Here is a 16,018-nt window from a genome sequence, read left to right on the forward strand (position 1 = left end):
CCTGGCATATGGATATTTTGTAGGCCTATGTATGTAGTGCTTGAGCTGCTCCTTGTGTAAGCAAAACAGTGTATTTTGGATTCCTTCCGGAGCTAAAGCCAGAAGAACCCAAAATATAGCACCCCAAGCCCACCTCGGTTTGAAATCATCTACTCACTGTATTTAGTCTTTGTCAGGACAGAGCAATTCTCTGAACATTTATCCAGCACCATCTGAGGGCCAAAGAGGTTTGGACAACATTCCAGCTTGATGCATGTTTTTCTACAGAAATCTGCCACCCGATCTGCCGTCCTCACAACTTCCACAGTTGCACGGTAGCTCTTCCCTTTGTACCTAGCATTGAAAATATGGTCATAATTCAGGAATCCTCTAATCACCAGGATAAAAGTACTTCATTAACGGGTGTACAAGAATACTGCTTTGAGATCAAATTTCTTGAAAATCTGAGCAATGAGGAACTTCATGGACTGAGAAGTCCATGAGACAGGTAGTCCTGTCTCTCATGACAGACTCTCAAGCAAAGAAACAAAGCACCAGAGAGATGCCCGCAGCACTAACACAGCAACACTGCCCTACCAGGGACTATAAAATACCATCTGAGAGGACTATCCCAGAATTTAGATGTTTTCTTGGTTCACAGATGGCTTGTTCTTTGTTTTTATGGGACTGCAGAAGTGTCCACTGTGATGCAGACAGCTGGTCCCTAAAACCAAGATGGAGAGAACCAATTCAGCCAGAAAAGGCAACAGCAGACGGCTTCTAGTGAACCATTCTACGCACTTACTACGGCAAACAAACGAACTACTGTCAGCTTTCACTAACTGCTGAACAATTCATCATGACAGTCGCTTGTCATGACTCCACATATTGCTCGTTTGATTTAAATTAAGAAAAGGTTTCTTTTTGTTCCTCAGCCTTGCCACAACATTGACAGAGCCACACTGTGAAGTATCTGCTGGAGTCATTCATCATTTCTGCTTTGTTCTCCCAGCGCAGCTACTGGCACGTGCTGATATCTGTTAGAGATGTCTCAGGCCCGCAAGGATCTAGTTAACGTACTGGAAAAAAGAGCTATATCATCATAGTCCAGATATCCACGGTGTCACTACTGTGACAAAAGAAGGCACACAGCAACTTTGCTGAATAGAGGAAAAAAAATATTTTGTTTGGTTTCTTCAGCTACAACTTCTATTTACATTAAAGTTTCATATGACCTTCCTATTGTCCAAATCCAGAGCGATCCCTCAATGCACAGAGAGGTTGTCTTTTTACACACGAAACTAATCCAACAAAAGAATTACTGACATGTTCAAAACTATGTAGGAAGTCTGCTAAGGCACACTGGGAAAATCTAATCTCTGGTATGCAAACAGAGTGACCTAATTACAAGACTATAAAGGAATATCTGGATTTATCCAATATATGCAAATATAATCCCTGCCCTTTTCCTAGCCACAGAATAATCTTGCAAAGAAGCTGCAACCCAAAAAGCTCAGCAGGAAAACTAGGGAGTGCTTTAGGGCAAGCTGTTGTAGAAAGACTTCCATCCAGGCTATCTCAGAGCACTAATACAACTCATTGCAGAAGAATCTTCTTCCACTGAAAACTTGCTGTGGAAATGCCATGAAGCTTCCTAAGCAGTATGTGCTTCTGTTTTCAAATAGTGACAACTATCTTCAGGTGAACTAAACTATTTTAAACCTCACCTGCAGGCCTGCCAGAGAATATGCTGTGTTCTACCAGTACCACACCACTCTTACTTCACCACTAGCTGCTTGCATGCAAGTAGCAGAGCACATTAAGGAACACTAAAATCAGATGCACTTCACCAGACAGTCATAAAGAAATCTACAAAGATTTTGAAGTTTGTCAACATCCTGATAGGGTATAAGCAATTTTTCCTTCTCTGAAATGTGAGAAGTTAAAGCATAGATGGCAGAGAACACTGCTACTGGGATCAACCAGGTGGGGAACAGGACAAGAATTTACTTGGCTTTTAGGGTCTCTCCATGCCCGTGCCACGCAGCCTCTTCATCCAGCTGCAGTTCTCGCAGGACACGGCTTGGTTTGTATGCTGCATTGATCAACAAAGTGAGAACCTACAGCGAGGGAAGGAAGAGGAGAAAATACATTTCCGTTATTTGTATAATGAATCTGTTTTAAAGTGCCAGGGTAGAAGAGGAAATTACTCCTATTCATCCAAATTATCTAGCATCAAAGCACTCGTTCAGAGCAGGGTTACAGATACCGCCTGGTACTGCCAAAATGAAAACTGAGAGCAGTCGACACTTTTGGCCTTGCCAAACCTTCAGAGCTTGTCTGCAGAGTCACGACTGTACCCAGCAATTTCCAAGTCACTGCCCTTGTATTACATGTCGCTACATTAAATCCCAGGGCTGAATCCTACAAAACTTGCATTACCTTGGGTAAATCTGAGAGATTATCTTAGAGATTGTTTGACATGTGAAGATGTGCCAAAAAATGCTGCAGGATTTTGCTGCCTGCCAACCCACTTCTTGCTACAAAATCCTACTGCAGTATCTTAAGCTCTCCCGTTTTGCTTCCATGAACCATGATAAGGCCTGTACTATAAAAAAATAAGAATTTCTCTGGTGCTGTAAAGTAACTAAAATTTTTTAAGAGCCTGAAGTTAGCAGGGGATAGTATAAAATGTGCATCCAAATTGTATTTCTTACTTCCAGTACGTGCTTATTCTAAATCATTCCCAAATTGGGTGCATCAGAACACTGACATAACAAGCTTGCAGCTTTGGTCCTACTAATGCAGCAGTCTAGACGTCTTTTGTTCAACAGAAGAATCATAAATATAACGCAAGTACCAAACTCACTGTAGGATTCATACCTTGAGCAAGAGTCATAAATGAAATGAATATAATGAAGCAGACTGGTTGGTCTGCTAGCAACACTCAGAACATGCACATCAGCAGGCCTGCGCATTTTCCATGCTTTCAGGCAGGGAAGCAGGTTAAACCTTCAATGTTAAATGAAGGTTAAATGCATTTCACACTTGCTCTTTTGGAGTGCTGCAAAGCCTACAGCAGAGTACTGAAACCTGCAGAAAGGATGGGATATTTTCTGTATGCAAAAACTGAACTTTTTCAATAATCAGATCGACTCTTGTCAACTAGGCTCTTATTTTACAGCATGCCTACCACATAGACTTCGTTAAGGCCTCTCCCAGTTATTATACATGGTTGGGAGGGTAGAAATTCCAGAGATGTTGAGCCAATTCCTGCATTTAATGTGATCATTTCATGAGAGCTCAAGTGTGTTCATATAGTTACACCTTGGGAAACTTTCAGCCTCTCAGGTCAGATAATAACCACCCCATGACCTTTTTGGAGAATTTGGAAAAATAATTATTGCACTAAAGGATCTAAATTTGCTGTGAAACACCTTCTGGAGAAGAGGCTCTTTGGCATTAAAAACCGGCCTTACTCCCCCTTCCTCTCCCTCAATTCCATTAGAAAGCAAAACCACAATTTCATCTGATCTTTGCAAATCATATCCAACTTATAACACACAGAAAATTCTTTCAATTACCGAAAATAGTTTGCCCTTCCTACTAAGAAAATCTGTGTTTCCTCTGTTTTAACATCAATAGTGCAAACTGTAAAGGAATTTCGGGATTATCTGAAACCAAATTCTGTTCATTAAAATTGAAGCATTTATTACAGCTATAAAAATATACTAACTCCTTCGATTGTTGTAATTACAACCTACTTTGATTTAACCTAAAATAAAGTTCAGCAGTAGAAGGCTGAGTGTAACACCGATAAATGAGAAGCTTTTATCTTTTTCCAGCCATTCATAAAACAGTCCGTGATTTATACTTGACTTTATAGAAAAAACACTCTTTACTCACTATCAGCTTAAATTTATTAATTACCTGTCTCTAAGCAGAGAGGCTGTCTAGCGCTTATGATACACCGCTATCTGCAGGACCAGCATGTACAACCACCTCACCTCTTTCAGAACAAGAACGCAGTTCCCAGGTCCCACGGACTGAGGAAGCTCCGCGATCCTGCCCTTGTTCAGGTACGGCCCCGAGAAGCACCGGTGGTTGAAGTAGATCTTTGGGCAGCAGTACTTCCCATTAATTACCACTGAGAAATGAGAAAGCAAAGACTTAAATCACATGCTGCAACCTCCCCAGCAAAGATTGACTTCTTGCAACACGTAATTTTGCCTGTTGTAAAAAAAAGAGGGGAAAAAGAAGTCTCGAATGACATGAATTTGGAGTAGTTCCAGTGTCACTTTTGCCATGACAGCACTAGTTATTCCATGTTGCCAAAATATTTTTCATACTTCGCACTTGTGCTCGCAAATTGTAAAACTATAGGAAATAAAGTTGGTCATTTGTCAGAAAAGAAACATTTCTTCCTGGTTAGTCTGCTGGTTTATGGTGAGAGCAGGCAAGAAGACAAGCCCAAGTTTTGGTAGCAGAAGCACTTCCTACACAGCAATTATGGATACATTTTCCAGTCAAGTAATTATCTCTCCCCCAAACTTCTGCCACTGGAGAAGCTGGCAAAGCTCTTCTCCACCATTTAACCCAAACTGCAATATCACATTGCTTTGCATTTTTTGACTCTTCTCCTTCAATTAGCAAACAAAAGATGCAGCAACTGATGAAGTGACCTTTGATGGAGTGACATCAAGTTTGCTAAACCTATTATATGGTTCAACGCTGCTCAAATTTAAAGTTATGTGTAATATGCATTGTAAGATACTTATGTATCAGTACAAAATAGTTTTACCCTAGTAGTGTTGAAGTTTTTCTTGACTGAGCAACACTATCACTTGAAGATCTTAAATTCAGTAGTTGGTAACTGGCAGATAAATGAAGTCAAATTTACATTATGACTCTATTAAAAGCCAATTAAGATGCTAAGCAAGCACGAATCATTTCTATAAAGCTTGCACTTGGTGCAGCTTCAGATGTGCATTTCCCTATACAGAAAACAGCAGAAAAGGCATTTTGTTGCCAAACAGATAGATCTGTATGAGTGTTTCACCAGCAGATGTACTTATTCATCACATTCATTCTTGCAACAGTTTAGAAAATTATTAGATTTTGCCATCTGGCACACAAAGCAGTTTACTGTTTGAATTGCTTTTGTTGATCGTGATGATGAAGTTATAAAAAACAGAAAAACCTGCTTCCCAAAGCTAGAATCTAACAACTCAAAAGCACAGATGTAGCACGCCTATTATGTTTCTCCCAACATTATCAAACATAACAGGTGACAATAAAAAATCATCTGCATAGGTCACAGTACACATTTGGCTCCGTGTGTCTTCTGCTGTGGGGGAAAATGTTCTGGTGTAAAAATCTAATTTCCAGGTTTAATTCACATATCAACTGTAGGACACAAATAACTGTACGGTTTTGTTTGTATCATTCTTGTTTGAAGTCCAGCAAATCGCATAGGGATGAAAAACCCTTTCCTCCTCTCCCCTCTCCTCACAGTGCTGAGCAGCTGAGCAATGAGGCAGCTGAACCGTTAGAGGAGTTTGTCCTAGTGAGCCTGCCCTGTCTGATCAGTACCTGAGTCAGATGAGTTCAGTTCCTGGTTCTTTAGTCCATCATGAACTGTCCTTGAAGACAAAATTCTGAAATGAAAAGGAGGAGGTTGAGAAAAGGGACAGATGGTAAGGATGCTCACCTCTCAGTTACTAAAATACAACCTTTTTGTTTTCCTTCAGGTCCATCTTTATTAATCTGCTTTTTATACATCCCCTGTTTCACAATAATAACATGCAAAATCTATCAAATTCAATTTGGAAACGACTACTGTACTGCTACAATCAGCAGCAGTCCTTCCTTGATTGCAATATAGGGGCTATCGTGCCGATAAACACATCACACAAAGCTCCTGACAACAGTTTATATTTTCTGCTTCCTTTTAACTTCGTTTCATATTTCATGGCACAAGGCAGTGTACAGTCTTATCTTATGCATTTTGAAAAATATGCATTTTAAATAAAATACAACCAAAATGACTCAAGTACTTTGACAAGAATCCTAATTACAAAACAGAGAACAGTCTGCTCAGTATTTCAGAAGCAATGAAAGCACTGGCAGGACTACTGGCAGTTCTGGTGTTTGCAAAGCTGTAAGAGTCAATAAAACCAACTGTCAGGCATTCGACTGAGCATTTGTGAGCAGGCTCACATGAAGGACTTTCATATGCATGACACAGAGTTTATAGACAAATTGTAGATACTAGCAGAATATTAGCCTTTTTGGCTAGTCTGGCCCAAATCTAATGTGGGAAGGAACTATTAGAAGTGCGTCTATTAAATGACAGCACTCACACTAAAGCCAAATTTTCTGATCACCTGTGCAAAATCACAGCTACTTGTTACAGCAGCTACATTTTCTAAGCATATTTACATTATAGAAACAGTATTATTTGAGAAGGGAATATAACTAAAAAGAAAACCAGTAATTTTCTCTATTAACCATCATTAAAAAAAGGCTCAAGCACAGACTTAGAAACACAGTCTTAAGATCAGGCTACTTTTTTCTAAATGCACTCCAGTACTCACAGATAAGGCAATCTTTTAAAAATGAAAGATCAACAATTTCAACCCCAGAACTTCAATGACTTGACCTATTAAATAATTCAGCTGAGTCGCACTAGTGTTGTCAAAAACAAATTCCATGCTTCCCATCTCCTACTACAGCAGTGCAAGAGGTCTTTTTCAACATCAACAGGAACTACCAGCATTAAGATAAATGGATGGTGGAATCTCTCAGCCCTCAGTGTGGCATTTCTGTAAAGCTAAATCTCCCCTAAGACAACATGACTTGCCAAGCAGAAGAACAAAACACCCCACAACTCAAACGCCAACAAAAAACATAAAAGCAAAAAACCTGTTACTTACTGTTTCTCTGGTTGAACCACTGCAATTTTTTTCTGTTTGTTTACTGAAAGGAAGAAGAAGAAAATAGAAACAGTGAAGTATGGGAGGTAAACAAATTAAACTTCTAGCACAATATGTATACTAGCCTCATTTCCTTTGAGTTATACACCAAAAAGAACCTACATTCAAAGTCACTGCAGTGTTAGTCGACCCAGCTGCACTAGAGACATGCTGCTCCACGTAATTTTAAGTACCCCCAAAGGTTTACTTTAACTTTCACTAAAAAAAATAATGAAATCAGGCATGCATATCCCAGTCTTCCAGGAAATCTCACCTTCTGTGCATCTTTCTTTGCACCATAGCCACTAAACTACCTATAACACCAGTAAAAACTGAATGATGTGCTTTCCTATTCAGCATCCCAAGGTGCTGAAACCTCACTCAAGGTTCAAAGGCCTAACTCATCACATCACTGGCACAGGGAACTTCAACACTGTTTAACTTTGAAATGGAATGAAATTAGCTGGTTAGAAACGTGTGTGGCTTGAGCCAATGGCTACGGAGGAAAACACTGCTGCAACTAAGAAAGTCAGCCAGGTGATGGGTCCACTTGCTAATTCTGGCTTTCTCAATCAGGCATTAACATCAAACAAGGTAATGCAATTTCAGGCTTTGTCCCCAGAAAACTTCCAGATTTGTTTTTAAATCACCTGTTCTCTATTTAGTTTCCCCCTGTTTCCTCCTTTGTCCTTGGCAGTGCAGACAGGTCTCAGATTAATTTCTTTTCCCTTGATTTGTGGTAAATAACAGCTCATTTCAATCTTACAATGTTGTTGTTATTTTTTACTTAACAAACATTCAGGAAGTTCTTCAGTTTCTCCAGCTCCCATTAAACTTTAATAAAGAGAGCTCACTGCCCAGTTGAGAAAAGACACTATCTTACACTACTTATCAGAGTAGTTTAACCAGGTAGGATTTACTTTTCCACATTTTGTCATTCAAGGACTATTACCATCTGGCCCATTTAGAAAGCTAGTCCTCTTTACTTCAACTCCAGAATGTATACACACCCCACACCGTTTTGTTATAGCATTAATTTCACTTGCACAAGTGCAAATGTAAAATCCCTGTCAGGGTCAGACCCACGATAAGAACAGCCCAGACAGAAGTATCTGCATTCCCTGGGTGTGTGTGCACACACACAGATATATTTCTGCATTGTGTCTAATGGACTGTTTCCACATGCTCATACAGTCTGTAAGGGTCTCAAACCAACACTGCCTAGTTTGAGTTGTATGGATTCCAACTGGACAAGGCATGAATTCTCTGCACATGGTGAGCATTTCCAAGCTCAGGGATACCTACGGTAAGTCTGCAGTAGCCTGCTCTTGAAGGTCTCGGCATTTCTATCAACCCCGCTAACCACCGCAAAAAGACCAGAGCTGGTACCTATTGCTTTGCGAGGAGGTCTGAGCTGATATCCATTCGTCTCGCACCAACCCACTGGAAATATATTCATTGATTCCACGCTCACTATACAGTCAGGGATGGGCTTCTTGGAGCCTGTTGAGTTTAGAGAAGCAAAAATTTAAACCAGTCATAAAACACATCAGCTGCTTAAAGCTTGCTATATGTTTGCCAGTGAAGTTGCTTTTACTTATGGCGTATCTGGTACACAATATCAACTGTTTATTCATTGCCTTTTATTGACCAGATCATTTCCTGACCTCATTTGCTTCCTCCTAAAGGCTGGAGATGGGAATTTGCCATCCACAATTTAGCAGAGATGCACAGTGCATAGTAAGTGGCTGCTGATGTACTTCCAATCAAGAAATGGGATTATAACGGAAAACAGATGACACAGGCCTATTCTATCTTAATGAAGAACCTCTCTAAAAGTTTTTTCCTAGATCTGGTCAAAGCTTTCTCAGAACACAAGTCACTCATTTGTGAAAAAGTTACAAGGCCCTTCCTTTCTAAAAGACACTGCTCAGCACTTTACAGAGTGCACTAGCCTGGTGCTGACGCGCTGCAACACACAAAGGCCATTTTTGCCTGGCTGAAACAACCAACCGCCATCCAGGGCTAACTGGGAAACAGACATGCAAAGGGGGTTTTGCTGTGTTTTCATTGAGGCAATGGTGATTTGCTGCCCATATTCAGCAAGCAGTGGGTTTGCTTCAGACACTCTTGAGGTTTGATGATGGTACTACAGAAGCAGCAATGCAAGCGCTCTTCTCCTCTCCCACATCAGGCTTACCCTCCAGCTGAAGCCAGAGGTAGGAATCTCTCAACTTGGTGACTGTAGCAATGCAAACTTCTTCAGGATCAACTGGGTTCACAGCCTCAAGTTTCATATTCTCTTTAAATCCGTGGTCAGAAGTTAACTAGGAAAAATAGTATTTCAGTAAAATACCATCTGTATACTCATTATATGATAAGAAGAGCCATGAACAGGAGCAACACATAAAAGCCTCAGAGTCTGAGTAACATAAAAAGATACTCATGTAGTCAGAGAAGATTTCAGATAATTCACACACTGAATACAAGTAAGATATATTATGAACTACGAAGAATTTAAGTTTAAAAAAGACTCTATAGACAGACCTAGAAAAGAACATGTTTGTACTTAAAAATAAAGGTGCTGAGACTCACTGAAAAGATTGAGTGCATTCTAAGCAACCAGGAATTCTCTGCTGCTTGCTGCCCAAGCAATAATTCTAACAAATAGTCTGACCAGGCCCTCTCTTCCATTATGTTAGCTTGGAAATCCATTTTACCTATGCAAATAACACTTCTGCCTCATCCAAATGAGCTCTGGCAGATAGCAATGGAAGCTTTCTTTTCATTTTACAGTTTTTATATAAGTAAGATTTCACTTTATTCACCAATTTAGACCCTATTTATCAAAAATATCCTAAAATGTAAGAACGGATATTCATCCAACCCTGAAGCGCGTGAATTAAAGAGAAGGTGTAACAGGCAGACAGAGGACGCTTCCTCCCAGAGCCGCCCTGCAACATAATTACAGGATCAATATGTTATGAATTCTAGAACTAGCCTACAGTGATCAAGTCTTCTCAGAAAAGGGATAATAAATTCAATTACCTGTTTTAAGATGCAACAGTTTACAAGACAGGACAAGGGCAACAAGAATTCACAGCCACCAACACCCTTTTCAAAAAATGGTAATTATTCATTTTAATTTCTTCCCCTAAGCACTGCAATAGCCCAAGATTGTAAATGGAACTGGAAGGCAGGTGCTAGTAGTACCCTTTTCTGCTTGACAAGGTATTCTGCTTTGGGAGACAGCAACACTGTCACTGAACCAACAGAAGCCCAAAATATAGCAAGTACTTCAGGCACTGAACAATGTAAAATGATTATTTGGTACTAATTTAAGATGACTTGTTATTGATTAATACAATGGAATGAATTTTTCAAGCTGAAAGGAAGATTGAAAGAGTACATTAAGTAAATGAAAACATGGTCTATTAAAAGGCCTTGTTTCCACAACTACAGGAGTGTGAAGCATTGATACTGTTTTATGACTATTTCATGGACTCTTTCATATCTCAGTTTTAAAAAACACTCATTTCTTTTCAGTCTTCTGTATCATGACTGAAGCATTTGGTCCACCACTTACTTATCTAGGAAGCTGGCACGCACCTACTACTGTTCACATACATTTGCGCTTTCTTAACTCTTCCATTTCCTCGGTTATCACAGGCACTTTAAGTAAAAAACATGCAAAAGGTTCTTCTCCTTGGAATCAAGAGCATCATTCACATAACAGAAGAGAGATTTCACTGCAAGAGAACCTTACCGAAGGGAAGCAGCTCTGGGGAGCTGCCTCAGCACCACATTGTTTGAGGTAGTCTGCCCAGTCGAAGTCCTGCCCAGGATAACCTAGGTGAAGAAAAAGCAAAGGGGTTAGTTTAACAGCAGGAGAACAAATCACTCCTTTCAAAGCTGACGTGAAGCAGAGATCACTGAAATCTGTTTGGGTCACTCAAGGTTGCCAGCTAACTAGAGCTTCCCTGACCCATCTGAGGTCAGTCCATAGTGTGGTGCTCACATATTTGAGAAATCCTCTTTATTTTCATCGCAGAGGGGCTTTTGGGCACTGCCCCACCTTGAGTCCTGGTTTTGACTTGAAATGGCATCAAACTAAAAGTGACTTCACAGAGAGCAACTGGAAGCATGAATCGAGCACATCTGCTAAGCAGACAAGAGCAGCAACTGAAGTGTGGGGAAGCCTCTGCATCCTTTTCACAGGGTACAGATGAAATTCTGGCAAAGTTTCCACAAGATTACTTCATTAATGCCATGTCAGCTCCAAAACCTTTTATTTTTTTTAAAGTACAGCACCCAAAACGTGCTCAATACCAACATATTACTCTCTCAAACATATGTTAAATACCACATCGTGAAAGAGAGCAGTTAGTTGTCCTTGGTGGCTCATAAAGTTTGCCAACAGCTGTAAATCTGCATATATGTTCAAAGGAAAGAGTCTTAACACAGAGTCCATCAAGAGACAGACCATCTCTCCAAGAAAAAGACAAATTAAATTCTACTTAGAGGAAATACTGTGTTTCCCTGTGATCTAATAAAAAGCAAATAACTGAAAGGAGCTGGGTGCAGAAATGCGCTGCCACGACAGCTTGAGGCTGGCACTGTATCAGCAAGGAGACAACCGCAGCAGTTACTGCAGTCGTACCCTGGAAGCGCTCCGCTACAAGAAATGCCTGTGACAGGGGTTTAAGAAATAATAAAATAAAATAAAATAAAATAAAATAAAATAAAATAAAATAAAATAAAATAAAATAAAATAAAATAAAATAAAATAAAATAAAATAAAATAAAATCAAAACTAGTCTGAATACATAGTATCAACATGACAATCTAAAAACATCAAGTTCAACCACCCCTCAGAGAAGGCCTAACCACAGAAGGAACTACTTATTTTTCTTGGTGTTATCAGCACCAATAGGACTTTTGAGACTTCACACAATAGAGAATTCCACCACTTCTGGTGGGTCTATAAGAGAGGAAGCTTAAACTCTCTGTCAGCTCTGCTCACATGCCTAGAAAATGAGATTTCACCTTTCACATGCAAAATTCCAGGTAATGCTGGGTCAAGCAAAGCCACTTTTTGTACCTTACCCAAGGAAAGGCAAGAGACAAAGATCTTATGCTCTTTGTTACCCTGATGTCACGAGCAGCTAAACCAAAACATTCCAAATTCTGTGACAGTGAATAAAAGTACTGAGTCCCTGGTTTTACAACACCATTGACATTTCCATTTTGAGAAAATGCATAAATATTTCAGTAGCTGAGGATCACTCCCCAATTCCCTTATGTCCTGAAGCAATGTCTCAGCAATCTGCTACCTTGCCTGATAGGTCCTTGGAAAAAAAATACTTCATTAGCTTCTAACTGATACGAGACTCTAAAAATACTGTAAGACAGGGGATAACAATGTTCCGTTTTGACCAGAAGCAAAAATTCAGTGCAAAGACTATAGGCTTCTGATATCATGTTAATTAATGCTGAAATCAAGATTGCCTTCCTGCCCTGGAACACACACTCCATTCGTTCAAGTGTTCAGGTTTTTATGCATGACCAGCATCCCCAGCCACTGTCATCTTCTCAAATCCAGGCACCCACCCAGGAAACCTCAGTTTCACTAACAGAAAGCTCCCGTTTCTCAGAATTTGATCTTTTTTGCTTTTTGCTTGTGCTTCTCTGTGTTAATTATTTTGCAAAAGTGTTGTGCTAAACACAGCACTCTGGGGACGGGCAACCTGTTTCCCAGCAAGAGGAGCCCGTGTGCCGAGCCTGCACGGACGTACCTGGCGGGGGGCTGAGGTGCAAACCGTTCTTCAGACTCCACTGCACGGGGAAGATACCAGCACTGTTGACATGACAAATGTAAGAGCGGCTGGTTGTACGCTCTGCTCTCAAGTCATCAATTTCTATCATGAAATATTTTTCATTGAACACCTGTAGTTAGCCAAAAGAGAACCACGTGGTCTTATAAGTGGCGGATTCTGATCTACAGCTCCCTCTCCCCCATTTTGATAACTTTACTAAACAGCAACACTGCATGATGGAAACTTGTTACCTTGAAATACTGTGAGGGTAAAGAAAACAAACTTAAATAGAATCTATGGGATTCATAAACCAGCAGATTCCTTTGCATTGTCTGGAAACTTAAAAATAAGCAATAATAAAATACAATGTACAAGCACTTGAAAAGGTGCTATATGAAAGTGCTATATGAAATTTTCTTATGAAAAATGCAGAGAAATTAGAGTTTGCAGCCTTATTATTCTGTAATAACAAAACTGCTTATTTTAACAAGGCCAAACTGTGTCCTAGGATGGACTGTGACAAGTAAAACCACTACACTCCTGAACTAACTAGCAACAGGACAAGAAAATATCAAGAAAAGTACATGATTTGGCTTTGCTAGAAACTAGCTGTGAATTTTTAGTAATAAGTGAGCATCTTATTTCAAGAAACTGAAAGAGATGGACCACCAAAATGTAAGATATCATATTGAGAGACTCTGTGTACTAAAGAAAAAACAACAGTTCCTGGAAAATAACAAAAAAAGATTTAAAAACATGTCCTAGTTTTCTGTTGTGCAGCAACACTTTGGCTGATTACATTAACGCAGGCCTCTTTAAAACCTTTCACCTGTTTACTAAGCCAGGAAGACAGAAGTTGCTCAAAACCTGATTATGTTGGGGAGTTTTCATTTCAACTTTTAAATCCATGTATGGGCCCCTGTTCGAAATCCAGGCTACTTAAACATCAGAGCTTGCACACAGCAACAACATTAATTTTTGCAAAAACAAACCCTCAAAATGTATCTTCAAGTGGATACTCAGATTACGAGGGGTTATATCTAATTTTAAAAATCTGGGTTTGACATTTTTGGTCACTTGACCTTTTGAGTTTGTATCTTTATAGAACTTCTCCCCTACTTTCAAATTCAATGTCTTCACCACCAGCAGGTTTTTCTTACCTGGCAACTTGTCCCCTAAGGGAGACACACAGAATACATCATTTGAAAACTAGTTCAGGATTTTAAGATAAACAATTTGTGAGAATTTCCTGAGCATTTAAGAACAGAAGTAGCAATTGAATTGAATCTTAATAGGACAAGCTAAAGGACCCTTGTACCTTGACAACTGTAGCAGGAGAGATTACAAAAGGAGCCATTGGGTCCACAGCTTCTAACTTCATGCCTTCAGAGAACGCATGCACTCCAATCACAGGTTTATCCTGAAAAATGAAGCATCAGGGTGATTACCTGCCTTCCACCCTCAAAAAGATGTAACTTACTTAATTCAGCTGAAGGGGATAACCGGAGTTTTTATTAGTTCATTCTAAGAAATAAACATGTTGGAGTACCAGCAACCTCTCTATAATGAGAAGAAAACGCCAGCTGCCCTCTGAGATCAACAGTTTTCTATGAGTTTTAGGAAACTGAGTCCCAAGGATTTCTTCCTCTGATATTCTCCACACAAGAGCAGGATTTCACAATACAGGGTGGTTTGGTAAGTCAATAAAAATGTTTTTTTCCCTCTAACCTTTAGCACTCGTGATGAGCTAATCTAAAACTAAAACTATAAAATCTAAAACTAGAACTATAAAAGTCTTCATTTTCAATCTAATAAAAACCTGCAAAACAGGATTCCTGCTCCACAGTTACGTATATCCTGCTCTGTATATTGACCCAATACATTAAAGAGCAACAGTATCTCCTGTTCTGTTCTACTCAGAGGTCCAAATGAAGCTGAGAAAAATGAACTAAGACCATGGAAGGACTAAATTTACATTCCTATTTATCAAAACATATCAAGTTGTTTGTTTTTTTTTTTTTTTTAAATTCACATATGTTTAAATTCAGACTAATTAGTAACATTTCCCACCACTTGGGATATAACAGGATACCTTACACAGCGTGTGTGACTGTATCAGGTTACAGATTACTTGTTACACGTTAAACTTTTCAAAGTGCTCACACAGTTAGAGGATGCAGTGGCCCTGTGCTCCTCCAGAAGGACGGCAATCCGCAAGACTGGCTGGTGAACAATCGGAAATGCCATTATAAAGGATCAGAACATGGGATTTCTCCCAGTATTATCACTAACGGCTCACATACTTGTGACAGGCATGTTTTCTAACTTAACAAGAATTTTACCATAGTATGATTTTTCAAAACAGAGAAAGGAAAACAATTAAAAAAAAAAAAACCAAAAAAAACCAAAAACCAAAACAGACTAAGAAGTTCCAGTAACAGTGACTGACTTCCCTATATCATTTATTAGGAATATAACACAACATCATCCACAGCATTAAACGACACATATTATGCTTTTACCTTAAAGAGGTCTGTAGGAACTGATGACTCCTCTTCCTCCTCTTTCACCTTCTTCAGAATCTCTTGCCAATCTGCTTCACTCTTCAAGGACCTAATGGCTTGAGTGAAAAGAACGGAAAACAGTGAATGAAGTTGTCTTTCTTCTTCTCCCTTTCCCTCAGAAAACTCAGTTTGATTTGTGCTCCTCCAAGTGCTAAATTCACATCCATTCAGAATCTGTGCAAGTACCTTCCTTCTTAAAAATTTACTGTTTTCTTAGACATTTGTATGTGTTACAAAAAGGGACTGAAGTCAAGCAGCACTATCACCCCTATGCTGCCCAGTCTAGCTTTTCTGAGAAAACAGAGTTCACATCAGCACCAAGGAAAACTTCTGGAGAAACATGTTACCAGAAAACAAACCCTACCTGGATAACGCTAGTCTGCTTTATGTGTAGGCAAGCAGAAAGCTCAAAAAAAGTTCCACAATTCTGTCCCAGTTGCAGAAGTTACTCTTTTAGCATCTGTAATTGTGGATCACACACCCCTCTGATAGGAGAGGAACGACTTGTATCAGCGTGCACAAAGGATCCCCCTAGTCAAGCCTGTGAGTACATCAAAGGCCCTTAGGCAGACAGAAAAAGGAAACAAGTCTAGTAGCTAACTAATAATTTTTAAAGCCATTATTCACTTAAATAGCGATGTGGAATCCACCCATCTTGTTTCTGTCAGTGATTTGGTGTCCCCCT

The 16,018-nt window shown here is 39.5% G+C and overlaps 1 protein-coding gene across 1 annotated transcript in view; it reads right to left on the reverse strand.

Annotated features, from left to right (window-relative positions):
* Positions 1 to 16,018, reverse strand: part of SFMBT1 (Scm like with four mbt domains 1) — a 77,915-nt gene that overhangs the window by 8,203 nt on the left and 53,694 nt on the right. The window contains exons 7-17 of the mRNA XM_065845897.2: positions 15,292 to 15,389; positions 14,088 to 14,189; positions 12,749 to 12,899; positions 10,720 to 10,802; positions 9,154 to 9,280; positions 8,343 to 8,456; positions 6,915 to 6,957; positions 5,572 to 5,636; positions 3,987 to 4,126; positions 1,990 to 2,099; positions 158 to 333 (exon numbers count right to left, since the gene is read on the reverse strand). Coding sequence (XP_065701969.1) covers positions 158 to 333; positions 1,990 to 2,099; positions 3,987 to 4,126; positions 5,572 to 5,636; positions 6,915 to 6,957; positions 8,343 to 8,456; positions 9,154 to 9,280; positions 10,720 to 10,802; positions 12,749 to 12,899; positions 14,088 to 14,189; positions 15,292 to 15,389 — 1,209 coding nt within the window. The remainder of the gene's footprint in view (positions 1 to 157; positions 334 to 1,989; positions 2,100 to 3,986; positions 4,127 to 5,571; positions 5,637 to 6,914; positions 6,958 to 8,342; positions 8,457 to 9,153; positions 9,281 to 10,719; positions 10,803 to 12,748; positions 12,900 to 14,087; positions 14,190 to 15,291; positions 15,390 to 16,018) is intronic.

Source organism: Patagioenas fasciata, chromosome 10 (genome assembly GCF_037038585.1).
Source record: "Patagioenas fasciata isolate bPatFas1 chromosome 10, bPatFas1.hap1, whole genome shotgun sequence".
Lineage (NCBI taxonomy): Eukaryota > Metazoa > Chordata > Aves > Columbiformes > Columbidae > Patagioenas > Patagioenas fasciata.